General features: G+C 44.2%; 4 protein-coding genes across 4 annotated transcripts; 2 read left to right on the top strand and 2 right to left on the bottom strand.

Annotated features, from left to right (window-relative positions):
• Positions 1-3,059: 3,059 nt before the first annotated feature.
• On the top strand, positions 3,060-3,995 carry LOC308276658 (olfactory receptor 7G2-like; the record flags this gene model as incomplete). Its single annotated transcript, XM_080715483.1, has 1 exon — positions 3,060-3,995. The coding sequence occupies one exon, from the start codon at positions 3,060-3,062 to the stop codon at positions 3,993-3,995; it is 936 nt and encodes a 311-aa protein (XP_080571609.1).
• A 5,721-nt stretch (positions 3,996-9,716) lies between these two features.
• On the bottom strand, positions 9,717-10,649 carry LOC308276657 (olfactory receptor 7G2-like; the record flags this gene model as incomplete). Its single annotated transcript, XM_080715482.1, has 1 exon — positions 9,717-10,649. One exon carries the CDS (start codon positions 10,647-10,649, stop codon positions 9,717-9,719), a length of 933 nt encoding a protein of 310 aa, XP_080571608.1.
• Positions 10,650-16,720: 6,071 nt separating this feature from the next.
• On the top strand, positions 16,721-17,659 carry LOC308276376 (olfactory receptor 7G2-like; the record flags this gene model as incomplete). Its single annotated transcript, XM_080715110.1, has 1 exon — positions 16,721-17,659. One exon carries the CDS (start codon positions 16,721-16,723, stop codon positions 17,657-17,659), a length of 939 nt encoding a protein of 312 aa, XP_080571236.1.
• A 7,377-nt stretch (positions 17,660-25,036) lies between these two features.
• Positions 25,037-25,976, bottom strand: LOC308276382 (olfactory receptor 7G2-like; the record flags this gene model as incomplete). Its single annotated transcript, XM_080715116.1, is given in 2 exon segments — positions 25,037-25,219; positions 25,221-25,976. Coding segments are annotated over 2 exon segments (939 nt in total).
• Between the last annotated feature and the right edge of the window lie 672 nt (positions 25,977-26,648).

Raw genomic sequence — 26,648 nt, 5'->3', positions numbered from 1 at the left:
CAGGTTCCAGGTCAGCCTCAATTTCTAGTACCAGAAAAACAGGAAGAAAGAAAATAAAGAAAAAATTTAAAATTTTAATGTCTCTTATTTTAAAACTTAATTTAAAATATATCATGCAGTAGCTATCTCCTTAGACAAATTACATTTTCTTTTACACTTGTATAATTTTTGTTACTACATCAAGGTCTGGTTTATTTATTTTAGACGTTTCATTTTATGTTCGTAAGAAACAAATCCTGATGGTCACTGAGTCCTTCTCCCTTCTGGCTTCTCTGTAGATCTCGGGCCGACACTGAGCCCTGTTTATGAAGCTCTAAGAAATAACAGGTTGAGAATGAGGCAAGTCCCCAAACTAGGTGCGCGTGCACCTGTTTTTGTTGTTGTTTGTTTATCCGTTTGTTTTGTGCGTGTTTTATTTTATAAGATATTTACATTTCAAAACTAAGCACAGAATTACAGAGCAAATAAACATGAGTCCGTGATTCTGGAATTAGCTAGTGTTGATATTTTGCTATCAAAGTGGCCTTCCTTTCTTCCTCTCTCCCTTCCTCTTCTGTTCTTTCCTTATTTCTTCCTCTTTTATTGGGGTACTGAGAATTGAGCCCAAGTGCTCTCTACCTCTGAATGACAACCCAGGCCCTTATGTTTTTATTTTGAAGTAGAGTCTTGCCATCTTGCTGAGGGTCTGGCTTATTTGCTAAGCTGACCTCAAACCTGTGACCCTCCTGTGTAGCCTCCTAATTACTGGAATTATAAATTATAGGCATGTACCACCATTCCTGACTCCACCAGAATTTCTTTTTTTTTGTGTGTGGTTATAGGGATTGAACCCAGGGGCATTCTACCTCCGAGTTACACCTCTAGCCTGATTTTTTATTCTTTATTTTGAAACAGGGTCTTACTAAGTTGCAGAGAGCTCGCTAAGTTGCTGAGGCTGGCTGCGAACCAGAATCCTCCTGTCTCAGCCTCCCAAGTACTGGGATTCCAAGCGTGCACCACCACGCCTGGCTCTCCATCAGAGTTCTTGTCTTAAAATAATCAAATGGCATACAAACAACAAAATACCATACAAAGAACAGAAGGACATACAAATAAAATTACTGTCACACAAATAAAAATAGAACACACAAGTAGAAAACTATCAATAAAGCATGTGTTTCATATCCATTCTCCATTCTCCATTCTCTGTCCTTTCCAAGAGGCATTGTCTTTAATTCACTTGGCCTTCATATGTTTTTAAATTTTATTTTAAACTGTTTGATACAGTACACATTTTTATGTTTGCACCTGCGCACATGTAGAGTACAGATAAGGTAGTAAAATGTGTGTGCATATGTATACAGCGCAATAAAAAATGTCCCCCAGTTGGAGAAAGAATAAATAAATTGTGATGTAACTAGGTATTGGAATAAGGTAAGGTAATTCAAGTCAACAACAAGAGAAAAATATATAAGGACTAAGAACTGTTGAAATATTGCTAGAACCAAAACGACAATATGATTTACAGATGTGATCACATAGTGTATGAAAAACACAGGAGAGTCGTGGAAATTGACTTGAGGACAGTGGTGCCCTTGTGGAGGGGAAATGAGGGGTCCTGTATATAGATATATATCATATAGGAAATGAGAAATAGGTATATTTGTTTGCCATTGGTGTTCATGGGGTGTTTCACTCTTGCAGATTTCTGCAAATATTCAAGAACCTCAGTGGGAGATTTAGGACATTTTCTCTCCCCTGAAATTGGCAGCTACCCAACTAAACATGTTCTCTCTCTTATCTTCTTACGTTTTATCTCCCCCATCACTTCCCTTCCAGGCGGTCTGGTCACTTCCGCAGCTGAGGCGATTCACACTAGAAATCTCAGGAGTGTCCCATAGGTAAGGCGCCATTCTTGAAGCCGTGGTCTTCTCATTAGCCATCCTAGGCATATCCCCAGGACATGTTTTCTCACATTGAAGAATTGATATTTGTTTTCAGTTGTGATATTGATGTGACGTTTATTTTTAAAAAGAGTCCATTTTATTATTAATTTATTTGCAGAAGAAATAACATGATGTCTAGAACATGCTTCACATGAATCCAGTAGCGTAGTGAAGGCTGGGGATGTAGAAATGAAACGGGACTCTCGAGGCTTTGATAGTTGTTGAAGTGAGATCATGGGTACTTGGATTCATAGCTCATAGCTTTCTAACTGTATATATGTTTTAAATTTTATGGGATCAAAAGCTTCTCTTTGGTACTAGGGATTGAAAACAGAGGCACTGTGCCTCTGAGATATATTCCCAGCTATTTTTAACAAGATCCTGCCAAGTTGCTAAGACTGGTCTCCAACCTGCACTCCTCCTGTTTCCGTCTCTTAAGAACTTGGAATACAGGTGTGTGCTACCATGCCTGGCTTAAATTTTAAAATAATATATTTTTTATTTTTGATTGGTGCATTGTAGTCATATATCTTAATGAAGTACAAGATGGTAGAGGCACACACGCCCACATCATTCATTTAGCTTTTATCAGATCAAATAATGTTTTAATTAAATACTTTTATCAATGGTGCATCAGTTGCCCAAAAAGCTTTGTAACAACTACCATTATACAAACAAGAAGACTGAAACTTCTCACACAGTTGAAAACACTCTCTTTTTTTTTACCAACCCAGCACCGAAGACAGACTGAGATGCAGGGATGTCTAACCGGAATCCTCATTGAGGCTACTTGTAGTGACTTATATTTAATCAGCTTGTTTGGGGTTTGCTGGCTGGTTTTAGGTTTTAGGAATGTTTTCAGAGAAAGAAAGGCCATTTATCATTTTCTGTTATATTCCTATTTATTGGGAGAAGATGAGGTATTTGGAAATATATCGGGACAATCAAGTAGTATAGTAGAGGAGGAAAAGAAAAATGAGAGAGAGGAGATGAGGGAGAAAGAGGGAGAGAGAAAACAAACAAGATGATATTCTCTTCACAAAGTAAACTAGATGTGACTTTAAAAAAAGAGTTCCTTGCATACCCATTATTTCTTCCATCAGATTTATTTTTCTTATCAGCTTCTTCAACAACATGCAGTTAGAAAACCAAACAGGTGCAGTAGAATTCCATCTCCTGGGCCTCTCAGAGGATCCGGAGCTGCAGCCCGTCCTCTCTGGACTCTTCCTGACCATGTACCTGGTCACCGTCCTGGGGAACCTTCTCATCATCCTGGCCGTCGGCTCTGACCCCCGCCTCCACACCCCCATGTACTTCTTCCTGTCCAACCTGTCCTTCACTGACATCTGCTTCATCTCCACCACGGTCCCCAAGATGCTGGTGAATGTCCAGACACACAGCAAAGCCATCAGCTACTCAGGCTGCCTCTCCCAGCTCTGCTCTGTCCTGGCTTTTGCAGGCCTGGAAAACTTCCTCCTCGCAGCCATGGCTTACGACCGTTACGTGGCCATCTGCCACCCACTTTGGTACATGGTCATCATGAACCCCCACAGGTGTATTCTGCTGACTCTGTTTTCGGTGACCATTAGCCTCATGGATGCCCTGCTCCATGGTCTGATGGCGCTGCAGCTGTCCTTCTGCGCAGACCTGGACCTCCCCAACTTCTTCTGTGAACTTGATCAGGTCATCAAGCTGGCCTGTTCTGATACCCTTGTCAATAACATCCTGATGTATGTAGTGACTAGTCTGTTAGGTGGGATTCCTCTCATTGGGATTTTTTTCTCTTACATTCAGATTGTCTCCTCTGTTCTAAGGACCTCATCAGCTGGCGGAAAGTACAAAGCCTTTTCCACCTGCGGGTCTCACCTCTCTGTTGTCTCTTTGTTCTACGGGACAGCTTTTGGGGTGTACATCAGCTCCGCGGTGACCGAATCCACCAGGAAGACAGCGGTGGCTTCAGTGATGTACACTGTGGTCCCTCAGATGTTGAACCCCTTTATCTACAGCCTGAGGAACCGGGACATGAAGGCTGCCCTGAGGAAGCTCGTCAGAACATCTCTCTTCATGTGATTGGTCATTTGATGTGTGCTTGATCTTCTAGAGTGAGTCAAAGTCAAAGAACACTGGGGGAGCCAAAGGTGGCCTCTTCTTCCTCCACATCTGTACACCACAAGGATTAGCAACCATAATGACTAAGGGCATTTGGACTTAGGTTTGGAAAGCTGGCTTTGGTCTCCTCTAGCATTGGATTTTTAAAAATCCATGTTCCCTTTCTGATCATGATTTCTTGGTTGTTCTCCTAAGAAACAGAACATAAGCAAATGATTTTTCCCCCCCTGGTCCTGGTGATTGAACCCAGGGGCATTCTACCTCTGAGCTACATCTCCAGCCATTTTCATTTTTCATTTTGAAACAGAGTCTCCTTAAATTGCTGAGAGTCTAGCTAAATTACTCAGGCTGGCCTCAAGCCTGCAACCCTCCTGTCTCATTCCTCCCAACTACGGGGATTATAGGCATAGGCCACTGTGCCCAGCTAGCAAAGGAGTTTTGCTATGTTGGTTGAGGGGCAATTTCTCAGGAGAATGTTAGTGATCGATGATAGGTCAAAGGAAGGTATGAGACATGTACACGATGGAACTTAACCAGCCGTGAAGAACAAAATTATGAGATTTTTAGGAAAATGGGTGTAAGTGGAAAATATGGTGCTGCATGAGATCAGCCCATCTGGAAAGTGAAGGGTCATATGTATGGACGCTCGAAAGAAATATGGAAACAAAGGGGCTTTATATAAGTAAGGAGGGATGCTAGCAAAATAGTAGAAGGAAATTTCGGGAGGGAGGTGGAGAGGTGAAAGAGAAGACTTGACAAAGAAAATCATTCAAATAATTCTATGTTCAGTTATAAAGTTATCAATAACCATTTTAATATTATGAACAGGGAAGAAGAGGGATGAAGGCGGGACTTGGGGGGCAACACACCAAGTGCCGTGTATGTTTTTATGACTCAACCCCATCATAAACCTCATTATGATGTGTAATTGCAATGAACCAATAAAAATGTGACAGCAAAGGAAGTTCCAGAAAGTAAAGAATGCCTAAGTTTTAAATTTCATAAAAGAGAAAAGTGTGAATAAAAGTTTTCACAGTAGCTAAGGGGCTGGCCTTAGCTTCAAGCCAGGTACAGTGCTGTGTGTAGCGTCCTATAATGACTCCCACCCGAAGCCCTGTGGATTAACCTCATGATGTCATGAATGCAGCACTGGAACCATGATAACAGACTGTCTTGAAAGTCTGCTGTGGAGCTGAGGTTGTTATCCAGAGAAGGGAGCCAATCTGCAAGACTACAAGTCAGTCCAACTGCAGCTGGGTGTGGGCTCAGAGAGGTTAGCAAGTGGTTAGCCTGCACCACACCAACAGCACCTGCTGCACTCGACCTTCTTGCCCACAAAAATCCATCTACATTTTCTTTTTGACATTTGACACCATTATGAGACATTGGAATTTCATTCATGAATCTGGCTCCATCTCAGATAAGGAAAAACACTTGCCACTCATGAAGGGGGTCGGGGTCTTCGGGACCAATGAAGGGGGGTCGGCGCAGGAAAGACCCAAGACCAGCCGTCAGAGATAAGCAAGCAAGCAAAAGCTTTATTAAGACAGCCCAGCTCCCTTTTATATCAGGCAGCTGGGAGGAGGGAGCTTCTGCTCACAGCGGAAGATCGCACAAAGTACGGGGCGTTTACTGATTGGGTGGCTCATACCCCAGTGGGTGTGTTATCAGGGGACTGATTGTTGGGCATCCCGTGGCCCCTTTGGCAAGCTATGAGGTAACCAGCACAATCCGGAAGAGAAGCCGGAGAGGCGCCATCTTTGGCATGACTGGGCTGTTTATTGTAACAACTCAAACTCAAGTTTGTTCAAAAATTGTGGTGACCAACTTGAATAAACTTGAGTTTGGAAGTTGTACATCCAGGTGTGGCAGCGTGGGATTATTCCTTCAGGCACAAGGCAGCTCCATCGTTTTGTAATCGTACATTCTAATGAAGTCCAGAGTGATGGGGACATACACGCACACAGCACTAGGTGAGCTCTCCCTGGCTCTCACCCCTTCCCCACACATGATATTGAGACTGGCCTTGATCTTATGGTTGGCTCTTCTTATGGTCTCTGGATGCCTGGATTGGTTGCAGATATCAGACCTATTGTTATAGTGAGACATAAAATGTCCCCTAAAGAGCTCACTTATTAATGTGTGGAGCGGTGAGTCCACTGTAATAGATTTACCCGGGTGGTACCCAGGTGTGACTGGAGGAAGTGGTCCATGAGGATGTGGCCGTGGAGATTATATCCTCTTTTCTTTCTTTCTCTTTCTCTTTCTTTCTTTCTCTCTCCCTCTCCCACCCCCCCCTCACTTTCAGCCTCCATGATGTAAGGAACACAGCCCATGTGCTCATCCTCTTTCTGCCACCCACCACCATACCCTGGGATCCACAGTCCCCGGCCTCACATGGACTGAGCCTGAGATTGTAAGACAAAGAGACAAAAACCTGAGTGTGTCTTTCTTGGTCTAGTTTCAATAGAAATGTGTCCTTTCCAAGATGTCAATCAGAAAACATCTTGCACTCGTCACAGTTCAGAATTTGGACCCCGGCCAATGTTTGGGCGGCAGGTGGAATTACCGTGAGTATTCTAGACAGAACATCGAATGGTACAGGGACTTGGCTGCGTGTTCGAATTCCCCAGAGAACCTGCTGAAACATAGTTCCCTCAGTCGCATCCTCAGAGACTGGGCTTCAGCAGAGAGGCGGGCCCATGGGTCGCAGGTGGAAGAACACAGTCTGAGGATGACCTTTGCAGTGCCGATGTATAGTATGTGACTCCTGTCTGGAAGCCACCTAGCACGGTGCGGTGCCTGATGAAAACCCTGCCCTAATGCACGTCTATGCACACGTGTTTGAGAAAAATTGACTTCTTGACGACTGAAAGTATCACCACCAGTCTCATTGTTATGTAGGGGAGGGGCGGGCAGCAGGGTGGGACCTGATGGGAAACATGCTAAGACCCGTGTGCATGTTGTTGGTGTGACTCTGGATGACTCTGCACCTTGCTGCCATCAATTTACAATGGCAGGTCACCAAGAGAAGTATATACATAGATAGACACGGTGGAGGGCCATGCTATCCCAACAGTTGGGAGGCTGAGATAGGAGGAACGCAGGTCTTCACAACTTAGCAATTCAGCAACTTAGCAAGACTTTTCTTCAAAATAAAAAATAAGATGGACTGGGGCTGTGGCTCAGAGGTAGGACACCCCTGGGTTCAATCCCCAGTGCCCCACCCTCCAAAAAAGTATATAAAAATAAACAACAATTTCTACCTTGTAAATCCTGTATTTTAATGTTTCACTGAAGGCAGATATATATACAGGATGTTAGATGGTGATTTATAAAAAAAGAAATTGGGTTTTTAATGTGATTGTATTGTTTCTGTATTTTCAGGTACAGTGATACAAATCATGTCAATAATTTTCTGGCATTCAAGGCCATGGGGGCCATATTTCCTTCTCTGGGTCCTTGTTGATTATGTGAATAGCAACTGATTCCCCTTCCTTCCTCAAGCATTCCATGTATCCTTGCTGTCTATTCCCATCCTTGTGCCTCAGAATTGATCTTGATCTTGGGCATAGCAATTATTCATTATTTTTAATGCTCTACATGATTATGATTTTCGTGATAACATTAAATTTAGAGAATAACTTTGATACTGATGAAAGTTTGGTATCTATTCTTTGATATTATCATAAAGCTGCCTCAGTGTCCTCTTCTGTGTCATCTGCACAAAATAAAAGATAGTTTACAGTCAGGATGAAACTGTTGGCTATACGAGAAGGGGCATTCACATTTTTCTAGTTCCAAAGGAACTTTCGAAATGGAGGAATTAATTCACCTTACAATTAGATATCCCACATGTTCCACAAGACCCTCTAAGCATTTCTATTACCCTGGTGATCTAACGCTCTACCAGGTGCCCATCTCCTTCCTGCTGTTACACTGATTACTAAGGTGTTCTCTTAGTTAGGTCCCTTCCTTCACTCCACTAAGGATGCTCCTTCTTTTTCTGGAGTGTCTCCCATGTCTCAATTTCTCCCTAGATTCAGAATACGAAGGAAAAATCTGACCCTTCACTTCTTGTAGATGACTAATCTCACTTTGCACACATTCTCCAGTTCCATCCATTTCCCTGCAAATGATGTGATTTTGTTCTTCATGGCTGAGTACAATTCCATTGTGTCCATCACCTGCATGTGGACTTAGGATGATAGCTTCATTGTTGGGTCCAGTTCTCGTAGTAGTGTTTTATCTGATTAGAGCTATAGCTGTCCCCACACATCCCATAATAACGTGAAATTATGCAATAGTTGGTCCAAGGTCATGAACGCGGAGCTCACTACACTCTGTTGATGCTATGCAAACAGCTCCTGTATTAACCACCAAGCCCATCCCAGCTGACGTCAGCGTGTGCTGATTAACAGGGTGCTCTGGACTCAGCTCAGCTTAACAGAAGCCTGTTAGAACAGATTATTATGGCCTTGGTGACAAAGTTCAGAATGTCATGGGCCCACGGAACAGGGCCTACGAGGGTAATGATTTGGGGAAGTTATAAAAGGCACTGTATATGGTCTGTGGGAGACAGGAGATCTCTAGCTCTAGTGAACTTTTTAGCTTCTTTCTTCACCCTATCATCCTGCTGACATTAACATTCTCCCGAGAAATCCCCTCATCACGATAGCAAAAATCCTTTGCTTGCTGGGCACAGCGGCACCCAGTTGTTGTAATCCCAGTTCTTGGGAGGCCGAGACAGGAGAATTGCACGCTTAAAGACAGCCTCAGCAACACAACAAGATTCACAGCCACTTATTGTGGCCGTGTTTCAAAATTAAAACGATAAAAGACTAAGAGTGTAGCTTGGAGGTAGAACACCACTGGGTTCAATATCCAGTTAAAAATATTATGTGCTTATGTACTGCCTCTGGGGAAGCTGACCAACAAATCAAGCTTGTAAAGATCTCATAAATCTTTAGAAATCCCCGTGCTGGAAAACACCCTTCACCAGACGAGGCTCTAGACATAGTTACCTGAGAACATGGTGGTGGCAGAGGCCACGCTTTGCCTCATTCAGTGTAGCTGAATTGTTGCAGTGCTGTTGTCCAACCCTAGGTACCAAAAAGCACATGCATCAACAAGCTCAGAAAACAGGAGGCCCTGTGTCTTGGTGCCAGGGTAGACTGGACATTCCACTGCCATACCAATCTGAGAGCATTTAGCATTGTGACCTCTTAGGGGAGGCCATGTTCCCTTTACTCAGGGATGCTGGCCACTTCCTGGAGAACATGGAATAAACACGCCTCTCACAGCTCAAGCTGTCCATGTACAGTATGCACCCCTGAGGCCGACAGGGTCCAGGTGCCTTACTTAAGAACTCCCTGAGCACTGCAGGCTCTGAAGTCTCACCCTCGAGGAGAACGCATGCTTTGCTTGGAATCTTTGCAATCCAGACTCTGGTCGGCTGTCTGCAGTGACTTCCCAGCCCAAGATGCCAGATGATGTCACCCGATCGGTGAGTCTTCACACTGCACTGGGTATGCTGTGGTGCAATGGTCTATCTTTATTTCTGTACTTGTTCCTATAATCTGTTTTTCTTCCTAATGGATCACTCTTGTTTCTAGCAAGTAAAGTCTCATAACCTGATCCTTCTAAGCAAAACAAAGCCAGAGAGTGCAGCAGATGACACCATCATGCAGAAGGTGTTCTGATGAGTCTCCTCAAAGCTCCCTTCATGTCCCTGTTCCTCAGGCTGTAGATAAAAGGGTTCAGCATTGGAGGGACCACAGTGTACATCACCGAGGCCACTGCGGTGTCCCTGGATAAATGAGTAAATGCAGAGCTAATGTACACCCCAAAACCCGTCCCGTAGAACAAGGAGACAACCAACAGGTGAGACCTACAGGTAGACAAGGCTTTGTACTTTTTCCCAGCTGACGCCATCCTTAGAGTAGAGGAGATAATTTTAGTGTAAGAGAAAATAATACCAAGGAGAGGAACGCCACCTAACGTATTAGTCACTACATAAACCAAGATGTTATTGATGTGGGTGTCGGAGCAGGCGAGCTTGAGGACCTGGACTAGCTCACAGAAGAAATTGGGGACTTCCGTGTCTGTGCAGAAGGAGAGCGGCAGCACCATCAGACTGTGGAGCAGAGCATTCGCGGTGCTGAGGGACAAGGACAGTAGGACCAGCAGGACGCACAGCTGGGGGTTCATGATGACCGCGTACCGAAGTGGGTGGCAGATGGCCGCATAACGATCGTAAGCCATGGCTGCGAGGAGGAAGTTCTCCAGACCCGCAAAACCGATTCCAAAGCAGACCTGGGAGAGGCAGCCTGCGTAACTGATGGCTCTGTTGTGTGTCTGGATGTTCACCAGCATCTTGGGGACCATAGTAGAGCTGAAGCAGATGTCAGTGAAGGACAGGTTGGACAGGAAGAAGTACATGGGGCTATGCAGGTGGGGGTCAGAAACGATGGCCATAATAATGAGTAAGTTTCCAAACAGTGTGACCAGGTACACAGTCAGAAACAGCCCAAAGAGGATGGGCTGCAGTTCGGGATCCTCTGAGAGACCCAGCAGGAGGAATTCCACCGCACCTGTCTGGTTTTTTGATTTCATGTTGTTGAAGAGACACTGATGGGAAATACAAGCGATGGGGCAGATATTGAAACACAACATCCCCAATTTTAGAAAAATGTAGCATCTGTATGACAGGAAGTGAATGTTACTAATCCTCCCTTCTACTCTTCGGCACCAGGACTGCCCAGCTCCATTTTCACGCTATGCCATCTCGGCAAAATGGCATAGAAATAATACATGGCTGCCGGGTGTGCCCTGCCCTCACAGCTGTCCAGATTAAACAGACAGGCACAGGCCTGTCCCCGTGGAACCAGAGACAGCAGACTGCAGATGACCCAGGGGCCGGCAGCGAGGAGAGACATCCACCTTTTCTTGAACGTGAAGGAGAAGGATGAACGCTCTGCACACACGGATCCAGACAGCGCTGCACCTGCTGCCCTTGCAGGACAACACCCCAAAGCCAGCTCAGGTGAGCTCAGGTGAGCTGCAGACTCACCTGGGCAGGCTTTTGAGCGGGCTGCATGCCATCTCTGGGACCGTTGGGGCAGTAATATCCAGAGCTCCTCATTAGTCAGACTCTCGCCTCTCCTGTGGTTGCAGGGCAGCTGGAGTCCTCAGGGAGCAAGACTGAGTGATGGAGACCTTCCTGTGGCTGAGTCCCTCCCCGAGAGAGGCTGCGGGGGCCTTCTTCTCCCTCCTACCTGTTTTATCTCACATCCATCTTAGGCACCTAGAACAGCTCAAGACATCCTGTTTGTTATTGAATTCTATTCTTCCTTTTATAGAGATTGAAGAAAAACCATATATATATATATATATATATATATATATATATATATATATTTTTTTTGCAGTACTGAAGACAGAACCCAGGGGCTTTCTACCTTTGAGCTACACCCCCTGCCCTATTTTTTAATTTCTTGTTTTGAAACAGGGTCTCACTAAGTTGCAAAGGGCCTCACTAAGTAGCTGAGGCTGTCCGCAAACTGCGATCCTCCTTTCTCAGCCTTCCAAGTACTAGGATTAACAAGTGTGCGCCAACCATACCCGGCTTAGAAAACCCTATTCTAATAATAGTGTCAGAAACATACCACATTTAAGTCTGCGGATTTATGGGTAGATAGATACATTTTCTGCATAAATACGTGTAATAACAGAATCACGCTAAAAACCCAGACCTGAGAGTTTGTTCTATAAATAATGTAAGAAACAATTGTACTTATGCACATTGTTTTCAACTATCACTAATATATTCTATAAGCAAATGAAAACAGCAGTTTTGTTGTTGCTAACCAGCTGTACTTAAACCACACAATTTTATACATTTTCCCACGTGCACAGAGATAATAGAGATATCTCTATCTACATATGGATTGATGTATCTGAGAATGTATTACTGAAATCAATAATAATAATCCATCATCTATGGAAATCTTCTTCCATCTTTTCTTCTTCTTTTCCTCTCTTCTGCCATACTGGGCAATCAAACTCAGGGCCCTCCACACCTTAGGCAAGTGCTCTACCACTGAACTATGCCTCATCTCCTTTGTCCCTTGGTCAATCCTTTTCACATTAGTCTTAAATGATCATACTTGTTTTGAGATTCATCACTTCTGCTGTGTCTACCACTTCTGCTGGGCTAAACGTCACTGTCTCTACGTCACCTGATTTTCTTGGCCTGATCCTGTGTAGACGTAGAGCTGGGTGGTCTTCAGTATGGGGCTGCTACAAAGGAAACTGCTATGGACATTTTTGTGCAGCCCTGCTTATGTTATATTCACTCATTTTCATGTTATTTGAGTAAATACTGGGGTGTCAAATGGATAAGTCATGGAGGTCAGAGGGAGGAGGATCACAAGTTCAAGACCAGCACGTGATAACTTAGCGAGATTTTAAAAATTAGAAATCTAGAAGTTTAGCTCACAGATAAAAAAAAAAAACCCTGGGTTAAATATTCAGTATCAAATCATCATCATCAAATGAAACTCATACAAATGTATATGTATATATGTATCAACATTTTTATCATTTTGCTTATATATAAACAAAGCGTGCTTTTTATATACAAATGCATTAATTTTAGAGTATATCTTCTGGTTTCTGCTTTTTTTCATTTTTCCTTTTGTGATTTTTATAATACCTTTTTTTTTGGTACTGGGTATGAAACCCAGGGGCATTCCACCTACAAGCTACACTCCCAGCCCTATTTTTTATTTTTTATTTTGATACAGGGTGTCACTGAGTTGCAAAGGACTCTGCTAAGTAGATGATTCTGGCCATGAACCATGATCCTCCTGTCTCAGCCTCCCTAATGCTGAGATTGCAAGCATGCACCACCACACCTGGCTATAATAGCTTTATTTTTAATGTGATTTTACTGGTGCTCTGTAATTATATAGATTACCTGGTATATTTCCCTCCAAATCCCACCCCACTCCCTTCCCCTTCCCCATACATGCTAGTTAGATTGGTGGTGCTACCTTCATATATGGACATAGCTTTATTTGATCTGATTTCTTCCTCATTCCTCCTTTAAAGCCTCCTCATGTTTGTGTTCCAATCTTCTTTTATTATCCTACTGATCTCTCTCTTGATTTACCTGAGGCTTTGTTTTCTATTTTCTCAATAGTTATCATGTATGAAAGTAAACATAAGACTCTTGACCTTCTAAGACTCTTGATCTCAGCATAATATTCTCGAGTTCCATCCATTTTCCCTGAAAATGACATTTTTTTTCTTTTTATGGTTGTGTAAAAGTCTGTTGTATACACCCCATTCCCGTTATGATATTTGAGATCTGACCAAATCTGCTGGCTGTCTGGACACTTCTGCATGAAAGTCACTTTTCAGCCAAGTGTGGTGGTACATGCTCATAATCCCAGTACTTGGGAGACTGAGACAGGAAGATCACAGGTTTGAGGCCAGCCTCAGAAACTTAGAAAGACTCTATTTTGAAATATAAAAACTTATCTATTAAAAGGGCCAGGGGTATATAGCTGCTCCTAAATAGCTGGATAAAGTATGGGAGGATCTGGAATGTACACTATAATTCCCTTCATTGTGACACTACTCCATCCTAACAACAATCCTACTGTCCCTTTAGGTAACGGACCATAAACACCAGTAGGAAGGGCTTGCATTCCCATTTTCGGAGTTAATACTGTCTAGGTGGAGGCACAGAGGTCCAATCCTGCGCTGCCTGGGGTTGCTCTGAGTAAGTCCTGAATGGTTTATTTTGTTGAGAGTTGTCCGCTGTGGTTCAGCTGTCTGAAGTGCCCATAACACTGTTGCTGCGGGCCCTGAGGCGGGCCCCTCCATCCGTTTCCCGACAGGAGCTGATTCCCTTGCTCATCAGTCCTCGATTTACATTCCTTAGCCCAATGCTTCCCTCTTCTACATCGAGGGCATAAGCCTGGCTCTCGTCTATTATCAGCACTCTGCCTCTGTGGACAGTTAACTAGATGACCATTTTGTCTATACCCATAGCTTTTAACCATATTATTCTTAGGTCCCGATTTATATTGTTGGAAAAGGATTTCTTGTACAGTTTTCCCTTGCAATGCTGTAACCATAGCTAGTCCCTGTGTATATGCAGGTCCTATATGGGAACACAGCCGAATATAATCAGACAGGTCTCCTTTCTTTCTAAAAGGGCGTAAGGCAGCTTGACAAACAGCATTAGCATTCTCAAAGGCTAACTGCTTTACAAGCAACAGCCCTGCTTCACTGTCGCCTATCAATCGACTAGCAGTTTGTAATAACCTGGCTACAAACTCCTGATATGGCTCGTCTGGTCCTTGTCTTATTTTTGAAAGATCTTCTGTTTGTTTTCCTGAAGAGGGCAACTTGTTCCATGCTCGACGCGCAGCAGCATCGGTCTGAGCATAAGAAGCTAGACTAAATTCCAATTGCTGAGCGGTCTCCCTAAACTGTCCTTCTCCTGCTAGCATATCAAAGTTTATGGGTATTCCCTGAGCTATGTTCAAATCTGCTGTGGATTGGCATCGCTCTGCAAATTCAGACTTCCACAATAAAATAATCACCCCTGATAAACAGGCTCGGGTATCTGCTTCCAATCAGGACACAAAGCATCCATGGAGAGAGAGTCTAACATGGCCTGAGTAACAGGTGCTGTTGGTCCATGTTGAGCACAAGCCGTTTTTAATTCTTTTAATTGTTTGAAAGGAAAAGGCCTGTGTCCTCTAATAACACCTCCTTGACTGTCAGGATTTTCAGTAACTGGATTATTTGAAAAGAAAGGGTCTATGTCCTGTAATAACACCTTCTCGACCCAGTTTTGTCGGCATCTAAGAAATCTAATAACACTTCCTTAACCATCAGGGTCTTCAGTATCAGGGAAAACTCTGAATCCCCTAGTATCTTCTCCATTTTTTGCAGTGCGATTTATAGCTGCTTGAAGTGGTGAAATTAAAGAAAACTCATCTCTATAGTACTGAGCAGCAGATTCTTCCTTAGGAAGCTTAACACAAAGCATGCCTTCTAACATATATGCAAAAAACAAAAAACTTATTTTTTGACCCATTGTGTACTTTCTGACCCATTGGATTTTTACAACTCTTATGTTAGGAACTAATCTTCTAACCTATTGTATATTACTATTTACACGTTAGGCGCCTTCATTTTCTATCCTAGTTTCTTTCTTCACTTTCTACCTTAGTTTCTTCATTTTCTATCCTAGTTTCTTTCTTCACTTTCTACCTTAGTTTCTTCATTTTCTATCTTAGTTTCTTCACTTTCTACCTTAGTTTCTTCATTTGCCAGCTTAGTTTCTTTTGCTCAAAGCTTTACTTTAGTGACCGATTATATATTACAAAATTCCCACGTTTCACTGTTACCAAAAATCTTTTGAGCGCGCTCTTTTTTTATTCACCGGTGCCCTTCATGGCACCCTGTTTCAGAATTTCCCTGTACGGGCCACCACCTGCCGGAGCCAGCCAGCAAGAGTAAGGGTTCTGAAGTGAGGTGTGAGGATGAAGAGTTTTTAACCCTAACGTGGGGGAGCCGCCAGCCTACTATCTCTACTGGTCGACCCTGTTTGTGAGTCAATATTTCCTATGGGTCGACGACTATGCCTGGGTCAGTATTCTCTATCACGCGAACACTCCTGGCCAACGCAGCTTCTGGGTCAATCTCGTCTTTATTCCGCCGATGCCGACTTTGTTTTTCCAGAGGTATTTATACACAGCTACAAGTCAATCAACATTCTCGTGCTACCACCACCAGAATACAATACAGACCAATACAAAACACATCGTTACAGATAGGCCTATCAGTACCCTCGTGTCATCACCACCTGATCCTCTCTCAGACCTCTTTGAACTTTCCATAACCCCAAACCTTGTTGACTCTGGGTGAAGGACAGTCAGCTGAGTCAGAGACACCAATCTAGGGAAGGCCTTAATGGCTCCCAACCCAGCCCTAGTTTTTTTTTTAATTCTTTATTTTGAGACAGGGCCTCACTAAGTACCTGAGGCTGGCTGCGAACTGCAATCCTCCTCTCTTCAGCCTCCCAAATGCTGGGACTATGAGCATGCACCATCATAACCGGGTTTGAGCCAAAACTTCAGTCACAGCTTCCTAATGAGAATAAAAATAAAATTTGAATGTATTGCAATGCAGTTATAAGAGGTATCTGTGAAACTCAAAGAGTAAAGGTATATGTGTTTCATATGGTCAGCACTAAGAAAAATTCTTCTATGCAAATTACAAAAAACACAAATTAATGTTTTAGAAATAATGACGCTTATTAAGAGATGCCTCTGAGTATATTTATTTCATAACATCTTAGCTAAGTTTGTAATGAGGGCTCAATGTCCAGAGCACCTTGTTAGACAAGCACCTTGACAGCCACTTTCCTTTCTAACAAGGTGCTCTGGACATTGAGCCCTCAGGGACTGGCAAAGAGCAGGCTTGTGGCTTCCTCTCTCCCCAGTCCTGCCCCATGAAGAAGCGTCTCCCTAGATTACTAAAGGTGTGCACCACCACACTCCGCAAGATTTTGTTTTTTAACACCTTCCAAATTGATGTTGCTGGTGCTGTTTCTCTATTTTATTGTTTTCTCCCTATCTTTCCCATCATAGTAGTCAACAATGGAAACTGGAAATAAATCAGCTATCTCAGAGTTTCTTCTCCTGGGACTGACAGACGACCCAGCGCTGCAGCCGCTCGTCTTCAGCCTGTTCCTGTCCATCTACCTAGTCACCGTCCTGGGGAACCTGCTCATCGTCCTGGCCGTCAGCTCTGACTCCCACCTGCACACCCCCATGTACTTCTTCCTCTGCAACCTGTCCTTTGTGGACGTCTGTATCAGCAGCACCACCATCCCCCAAATGCTGGTGAGCATCCAGACGCAGGACCAGAGCATCTCCTACGCAGGCTGCCTCGCCCAGGTCTGTTTTGTCTTGGTTTTTGCTGGTGTGGAAAACTTCCTCCTCGCAAGTATGGCTTATGACCGCTTTGTGGCCATCTGCCACCCGCTGAGGTACACGGTCATCATGAACCCCCGCCTCTGCGTCCTGCTGGTCCTGTTCTCGTTCTTCATCAGCACCGTGGACGCCCTCCTGCACAGTCTGATGCTGCTGAGGCTGTCCTTCTGCACACGACAGGAGATCCCTCACTTCTTCTGTGAACTTGATCGGGTCACCGAGCTGGCCTGCTCTGACACTCTGGTCAATCACGTCCTGGTGTATGTTACGGCTGGGATATTTGCCGGAGTTCCTTTCGCCGGAATCATCTTCTCTTATGTCCACATCGTGTCCTCTGTCCTGAGAACGGCATCATCGGGAGGAAAGCAGAAAGCCTTTTCCACCTGTGGGTCCCACCTCTCTGTTGTCTCCTTGTTCTATGGGACGGTTTTTGGGGTGTACATCAGCTCGTCAATGACTGACTCACAAAGAAGTACCGCAGTGGCCTCCGTGATGTACTCTGTGGTCCCTCAGATGCTGAACCCCTTCATCTACAGCCTGAGGAACAGAGACATGAAGGGCGCCCTGAGGAGACTCCTCGGCAGGACAGCGTCTCTTCTGTGACATGTCATTTGTCTTGGACTTGGATTTCAAGAGTAAAACTATGCGACAGAATTCCTCGTCAGCCAGAACTCCTTGCAGTGCAATTCACAATAGCCAAATTATGGAGCCAACCTATGTGTCCGTCAACAGACAAATGGATAATGGAAATGTGGTCTATACACACTGAGTTTTACTCGGTCATAATGGGCAAGATTATGTCAATTGCAGGAAAACGGATGGAATTAGAGGATGTTATGCAGAGATCAGCCAGGCTCAAAAAGTCAAGGTTTGTATCTTTTCTCTCACATGTGGGAGATAGAGAATAAGAAATAACAAGGACTTCAGTTAAATGAGGAGAGAGACCAATAAAATAGTGGAAAGGAGATGAGGGGGAAGAGGGAGGAAAAGAGGAGACACGATGAAGAAACCGTTTGACCAGTGCTGTGTCCACATAGCCAGACATCACCGCTCATCTCACTAACGTCCTGGAGGGAGCAGCGTGGGATCCAGAGGAATCTCACCAAGTGTGCGTGCGTGCTTCTTTGTATCACTTTGAACCTCACGGTGCTGTATGATTATAATGCACCGATAAAAGTATATTTTAAAAATAAATATGGGGCCAGGCGTGATGACGCAAGCTTATAATGCCAGCATTTGGGAGGCTGAGACAGGAGGATGGCGGTTCGAGGACAGCCTCAGCTCCTTAGTGAGGCCTTTGCAACTCAGTGAGACCCTGTTTCCAAATAAAGTATAAAATAGCCGGGCGTGGTGGCGCACGCTTGTAATCCCCGCGCTTGGGAGGCGGAGACAGGAGGATCGCGCAGGTTCGAAGCCAGCCGCGCACGCTGGCTTAGGAGATCCTGTTTCCAAAAAAAAATGTAAAAATAGGTCTGGGAGTGTAGCCCAGAGGTAGAAGGGCTTCCAGGAACCCCAGTACCACAAAAAACAAAAAATATAGAATAAATAATAGGGCTGGGGGTGTAGCTTGGAGGTAGAATGCCCCTGGGTTCCATCCTCAGTATCGCAAAAAAAAAAAAAAAAAGGTAGTCTTCAAAATGTGTCCAGATTTTGTCCCCCAGCAGTGATTATGATAAGCGGTAAACAGTTCGGTGCCACTTGTTTGGGAAGATTGACTTGGAGAGGAAGAGATTTTATTAGGTTATCTCAGTGGATCCTAAATGTAATAACACATTTCTTTGTAAGAAAGGCATAAGACACAGAATACACACAGGGAGAACTGGGGTTAATACGACCCGTTTTGAGTGGCCAGTATTTGACCATTTTTCTCCTAAACTATTAATTTTCACGGGACTTTAATTCATCTTTATCATCCCTGGAGATATCCAGGTCTATTTATTATAGTGCTTCCATTTGGCCTTGATAAAGGTCAAATTTAGCAAGTGGGAATTTCCTATATTTTTTTAGTCTCACATTCAAGATGCAAAATAAATAATGCTGCTAGAATTGGCCGTTATTCACTTACTTGCAGCGCTCTGAATTGCATGTGAAGTTTGACGACCTTAAAAACAGGAAGCACTTGCGATGTCGATGAAGTCTTGGGAGCTATTTTTCCGTTACTATAATATATTTTCTTAACCATTCTTTTTCATGTTCTCTGAAAATTTTTTCAAAAGTACTTTTATACCTAGGATATAAGTTCTGGCTATCACAGAGTGTTTTTGTTTTTGTTTTTGTTTTACCTTTGGGTATTTCCAAAGTGTTTTTCTAGATGATCAAACCAGTTGACCTTGCCACTAGATACTTCTGGTGTCCTCCCGTCACCCCTACATGTTGACTTCACGCTGAGAATCCAGTGAACGAGCAAACACATTGCACTGACTCACATTTCTCTTACTGTGAATTTGGTAGTTCTTTCATATATTGTCCTTTAGTTTTCTCTTTGATCACATGTATCGGTGTATTTCCACTTAGCTGCATACTCATTTAAAAAGTAAGTCAAGCTGGGCGTGGTGGCGCATGCCTGTAATCCCCCCGCTTGGGAGGCTGAGACAGGAGGATCGCACAGGTTCGAAGCCAGCCTCAGCTGCTTAGTGAGGCTCTCAGCAACTTAGTGAGAACCTGTTTCCAAATAAAATATAAAATAGGTCTGGGAGTGTAGCCCGGAGGTAGAAAGCCCCTGGGTTCCACCCCCAGTACCACCAAAATAAATAAATAAATACTAATTCATATTTCTTCTTGAAATTGGAATAGCAATTGTTCATTTTATGTGTGTGTATACATATATATGTATTCTTTAGGAGTGTGTTAATATCTTTCCCATGATTAGGAAAGTTTGTACTTATTATTTCATTGATTATGCCTTCTTTTATCTTCCTCTCTTTATAGTCCAAAATAAAATAATAATTAATAATAATAATACAGTATTTTTATTTTATCCATTCATGTCACATTGAGATATTTCAGTGTTTGTCCTCAATCCAGATATTTTTCTTTGCACTTGGTTGGTTGCCAAGGCTCTCAACTATAGTTTTCATTTGGCTTACTGAGTTCTTCATTTTCTCTTGACTCTTTTTCGAGATCTCTCTTTGCTGAATCTCTGATTCATAGCATGCATTTCTAAAAATGTTAAGTGTCTTTATTCTCTTGACTCTCATTAAGCTTTTTGATAATCATACTTTTAACTTCTTCCCAGGCATTTCAATAAGATTGTTTGCTCGGGATCTGGAACGGGGAAGTATTGTGGTCTTTGAAGACATGATGTCACCCTCTTTTCTCATTCTTTTGTGCTTTGACATAAGATTTGAGGATCTGCCAGAGGCGGAGGCACACGCCTGACATCCTGATACTTGAGAGGCTGAGACGGGAGGATCGCAGGATTGCGACCAGCCTTGGCAACGTAGGAGTCTCTCAGCAACCTCGCCAGTCCTGGTTTCCAAAACAAAAAATAAAAAGGGCTGGGAGTATAGCTTGGAGGTAGACTGCCACTGAGTTCTATCCACAGAAACACACACACACACACACACACACACACACACACACACACACATTGTGCATCTGGTGATTTGGTGAATCAATTATCTCCAAAAATTACATGGGTTGAATTTATATTCGAGCTTTCTTCTAAAAACTTGACTTGGAAGCTGAGAGTGGTGGTGCACGCCTGTAATCCCAGCATTTGAGAGGCTGAGACGGGAGGATCGCGGTTTGTGGACAGTCTCAGCTACTTAGTGAGGCCCTCTGCAACTCAGTGAGACCCGGTTTCAAAATAAAAAGTAAAACATAGGGCAGGAGGTGTAGCTTAGAGTTCAAATGCCCTTGAGTTCCATCCCTAGACCCGCAAAAAAAAAAAACCAACTTAACTTGGCGTGCCCGTTTATTATCCATTTTTGGCTTCTGTTTAAGCTAGCCCACATAGTGCTATCTCTCTGGAGCTTCTTTGGCTCTTAAGAGTAAAGTTTGGTATGCTTCATACAAATGGTGAGTAAGTGTGGAGATTTACATCAAGGTTCCTTAGACTGGGCATCGAGCCATATGACTCAGCAACCTCTCTCTTGGGGTCTTCCTAAAGGAATTGAAGTCAGATTGCTATAGGAATACATGTGTTTTTCCATGCTTATGGAAGCAAACTTCACAAAATTCAAACTACAGAACCAGCATAGGTGTCTGACAATAGATGAGTGGATAATAAAATTATGATATGTAATAATACAGATATACACATGCATGTATGCATATCTAATGGAGTTTTATTTAGCCGTAAAAGAATTCAGTTATGTCATTTGCAGGAGAATGAGTGGAATTCAAGAATATTATGCTAATGACACTGGTCAGTCGTGGAAAGTGAGGGTCTTATGTTTTCGTTCATATGTGGAAGCCAGAGACAAACTGCAACAAAGATGGCTCCACGGAAAGGAGGGGGACTGCAGTGGAATACTTGAGGGGGACTTGGGGGACGGGGGAGAGAGAGAGGAGACCTGATGATGGAATCGATCCAGAGAGTGATTTGTTTATATATGAGATCATCTGCCTCCATGTAAATATTATCTGTGGGGAGGGGAAATAGCGGAGAGGGTTCTGGAGGGAAACGCACCATAGCTGCGGTGTCCATGTATGTCCCCATCATTCTCCACAGTCCTGTGATGTGCACTCATCATGCGTCAGCAAATAAGAAAAAAAGTTCAAGATCATGAGAAGTCAGGGAAATGCAAAACCACGCTGAAAAATCTAACACTAGTTGAAGTGACAATTATCAAGAACACAAACAATAACAAATGCCAGCAAGGTTTGGGGGAGACAGGGTCTTTCACGCTGTTGGTGGGACTGAAGACTAGTACCTCCGCTGTGAAAATCAGCCTGAAGTTTCCCCAGAAGACTGGATGTAGACTCTGCTAGGTAACTTCCCAAAGGAACTGAAGTCCTGCCATGACAGTGCCGTGTGTGTGTTTTTGCTTACAGCAGCACACCTTACAGGAGCTAAGGTATGGAAGCAACCTGGGTCTGTGAGCAGATGAATGGTTTAGGAAACTGCAGTGCAAATACAACCATGGAGTTTTACTCAGCCATAAAGAAGAACAAAATGGTGTCATTCACAGGAAAACGGACTAAACTGGAGAATGCTATTCTAAGTAAGGTGGGCCAGTCTTTGAAAGCAAAGAGTCACGTGTTCTCTCTCCTATGCAGGAGCCAGAGAAAAACTGGAAAACAGAACTGAAATAATTGAGGAAAGAGACTGGTGGAGTAGTGGAGGGGGACCTGGGGAGGGAGATGTGAAGGGAAAGGAGGCCTGATGAAGGAATCGGCTCAAACAACCCTCTGTACATTTGCGAAGCCACCAATGCCAATTTCAATATTATGAACGGGGAGAGGGCACGAGTGTCGTGAGATCCGGAGGGGAATGCACCTGCGGCTGTGTGGATGTGTGCTCCTTTCATGCTGAACCCAAGATGATGTACAGTTACAATGTACCATTAAAGTATTAAAAAAAAAAAAAAAAGGAAAGCGACTCACTCTCCCTGGAGACCAGAGTGACCACACTCTAGTGCCTCAGACAGGCATGATGCGCAGGGGCTGGAGTGAGGTGACCACGGTGCGCCCTCTGACAACAGGCATGGCCGGATGATGATCTGTGTTCCCCCAGCAGTGCTGAGGAGAGCTCGGCCGGCTGTGCCAGGAGCGTCTGGCCCCAGCAGCGTGAGGAAGTTTGCAGCACAGAGTCTGAGACGGCAGCCAACACACCGACAGTGGCTCTGTGGGTCTCCACGCAGGAGCTGGAGCCCTCAACAGTGCCAGCGCGCTCCCCGACAGCAGCATGCTGCTTGGAGCGCAGAGGATGGACGCACAGAGCCGACTCCCTGTCCAGACAGCATGGCAGTCCCATATGTGGACAGATCTGCAGGGGCTTCCGATTTGAAAGAGAATGCAGGACCCTCGGCTTTCTGAGTCTGCCTGACCTCGCTCAGCACGATGCCCCCCAGCTCCTCCACTGTCCTGAGGGTGATATAATTTTGCTTTTCTTTGCAGCTGAGTACGTTTGATTGTATAGACCGATCACATTTTCTTTACACATTCATTTGTTGATGGAAACCTAGACTGATTCCATAATTAATTTTTTGTAGTATTGGGGATGAAACCCAGGGTCATTGTACCGTCAAGCTACACGCCCAGCCCTATTTTTTTAGTCTTTATTTTGAGACAGGGTCTCACTGTGTTGGAAAGGGACTCACCGAGTAGCTGAGGCTGTCTGCAAACCACGATCCTCCTTGTCTCTGCCTCCCGAATGCTGGGATCACAAGTGTGCACCACCACGCCCAGTTCATAATTTGGCTTTTGTGAATTGTGCTGCTACAAACACGTGTATACCTGTATCACTAGAGTACTGTGATTCTAATTCTTTTGAAACAATACTGAGGGTTGGAGTGGCTGGGTCATATGTGGAACCATTTCTAATCGTGTGAGGAATCTCCATACTTCTCTCCAGAGTGCTTGTATTAATATACTCTCCCACCAACGGTATATAAGCATTCTTTTTCCACAGTTTTAACCTAGCATTAATTGCTATTTGTATTCTTGACGATTATCAGCTAATTACACAATTAATCAGTAATCTGGTCTAATCTTAAGAGTTTGTGTAAATCTCTGTCCATCTTCTACTGTCTCCTCCTAAGTCTCATTCATCCACACAATGTTTCTAAAATATAACCCGCAACGAGAGTTAGAGATGCAATAAAGTTAGAGACTGAAATTGTAAGACCCCCGCAGAGGGGAGACCCTCAATCAACCTCGGGATAAGCGACGCCAAGAACCACGAGAGACTACGTCCTTGATGTAATGAGCAAAAGATAAGGATTTATTAAGGAGCCAGTGCACTGGGGCCGACTCGTATAGGAGTTCGGCCCCGAGCAACTGAAATTGAGGGTATTTATAGGGAAAAGACCACCAGTTAGGGGGGGTTTGGGCCCGATTACATGCATTTACAGAACATTACAGAATCATTGAATCATTTGAAAAAGTATGTTTTGTTAGTCAAGTGTTAGATAAGATACCAAGTTTAGTCAGCAGGTCCCCGGCACAGGGCGCGCTGACCCAGTCAGTATAGATAAGATGCTAGGTACGTTCCTGGAACAGGGTGGGCTTATTGCATATTTTTCATTTTTAAGCTATGCTTCTTAAGCTGCAAGCTGCATTAATATATATTTTTCTATTTAACTATTAGCTGCCTGCTTTAACTATTAGCTGGCTGCTAGGGCTTGTGATTTTTCTTTTAAATGGGGCCTTTCAAAATCATCTATTAAACGTTGATAAAATGCACAAGGGGAGCATGGCGGTGCACATCTGTAACTCAAGTACTTGGGAGGCTGAGGCAGAAGGATCACGGAATACAAACCAGCCTAAGAAACGCAGTGAGATCTGCGGGAACTTATGGAGACACTATATCAAAATAAGGGGGAAAAAGGCTGGAGATAGAGCTCTGAGATAGCATGTCCAGGAGCTTAATCCCTGATCCAAAATATTCAGTAAAACAACTGCACAGAACCCAAAGTCAAGTTTGAAATCCAAGTACAATGTGTTTAGTTACCATGTACTCATAACTGTGCAAAGACAAAGAAAGTGTTCTCTACCTATGACCGTAGGTCCTTAGACCTTTTCCCAGATGGCTCCCCTCCAACAAAACGATTTCTTAGATTAAACCGCAGTAAGATTTGCTAAGACTCTGAGTCCTCCTTCGGGGTCTGCTTCTGTGAATCCAGGGAGTAAGATGGTGTTGAGAACTGAAGGCAGGAGTCGGACCTCACAGAGCAGAAAGAATTAATGTCAGGTTTGGAGGCCAGATGAAATGCACCTGGCCCCATGCTCGCTCATCTAAGACTGCAGAGATAGAACTCTACGGCATTCTGGATCATGCAGAATCCTGTCGCCAACCCCAAAGCAAAGGACCTGTCATAAGAGAGACTCTGAACCACTGATGAGCCTCCTCAGGGCGCCCTTCATGTCCCTATTCCTCAGGCTGTAGATGAAGGGGTTCAGCATCTGAGGGACCACAGTGTACATCACCGAGGCCACCGCCATCTTCCTGGGCGAGTCAGTCACTACAGAGATAAGGTACACCCAGAAACCTGTCCCCATAGAACAAGGTGACCACAGACAGGTGGGACCCACAGGTGGAAAAGGCTTTCTGTTTCCCTTTCGATGATGGTATCCTCAAGACAGAGGACACGATGCGAACATAAGAGAAAATAATTCCAGCGACAGGAACACCGCCACTTATAAAAGATGTTACGTATATCAGGACATTACCAAGGAGGGTATCGGAGCAGGTGAGCTTGAGGACCTGCGCAAGCTCGCAGAAGGAGTGGGGGATCTCCCGGTGTGCGCAGAAGGACAGCTGCAGCGCCACGAGGATGTGCAGCAGGGCTTCTGCCATGCCCATGAACAGAGCGAACAGCGCCAGCAGGAGGCAGAGGCGGGGGCTCATGAGGACCGTGTACCGCAGGGGGTGGCAGATGGCCACGTAGCGGTCATAGGCCATCACCGCAAGGAGGAAACTTTCCAAGACTGCAAAAAATACGACACAGCAGGCCTGAGCGAGGCAGCCCGCGTAGGAGATGCTCTGGTCCTGCGTCTGGATGCTCACCAGCATCTTTGGGATCATGGTTGTGCTCAGACAGATGTCATTCAAGGACAGGTTGCAGAGGAAGAAGTACATGGGGCTGTGCAGGTGGGAGTCGGAGCCGACGGCCAGGACGATGAGCAGGTTCCCCAGGACGGTGACCAGGTAGATGGACAGGAACAGGCTGAAGACGAGCGGCTGCAGGGCTGGGTCGTCTGTCAGTCCCAGGAGGAGGAATCCTGAAACAGCTGTTTGGTTTCTGGGTTCCATGTTGTTTTAAATCTGTTAAAAAAAATATGGCAAAAATATTTCTTTTTTATATATAAATAAAATACCACATAAGGTAGCACCATAATATTATATATATTTATATATATTTTGCACATATATAGCATATAGATAGAACACCCATGCCCATGTGTTCAACCCCCCAAATTATGTATTACAATTATGTTTATAAACACATATATAAATAAGCATAACCATGGTCCCCAGGATGCTAGTGAACATCTGGACAAATATCTGTGTGTGTGTGTGTGTGTGTATGTGTGTGTACATATACATACATAATTGTAATAAATAATTTGGGGGTTGAACACATAGGCATTCTATCTCTGAGCCACATCTCTATAGATATCTCTATCTCTGAGCCACAACCCAGACCTATTTTTATATTTTAAAATATTTAATTTTAATATTTATTTTTTGTTTTTGAAATAGAGTCTTGCTAGGTTGCTGAGAGCCTTTCTAAATCACAGAGGCTGGCCTCGAACCTTTCACCCTCCTGTCTCAGCCTACCAACTACTGGGACCACAGGCCCGCACCTGGCTGAAAATGTTTCTCAAATGTGCTGGCAGAAGGAGCATCACTCAGGAAGGTGACAGAGATGCGGGTCCGTGGAGCCACGCTGGACAGGCTGCTGCGAACGCTCAGGGCCGAGGA

Source organism: Muscardinus avellanarius (genome assembly GCF_963383645.1).
Source record: "Muscardinus avellanarius genome assembly, chromosome: 18".
Classification (NCBI taxonomy): Eukaryota; Metazoa; Chordata; class Mammalia; order Rodentia; family Gliridae; genus Muscardinus; species Muscardinus avellanarius.
Note: the sequence above shows the minus strand (reverse complement) of the source record. Positions and strands in the feature narration are given on the sequence as shown.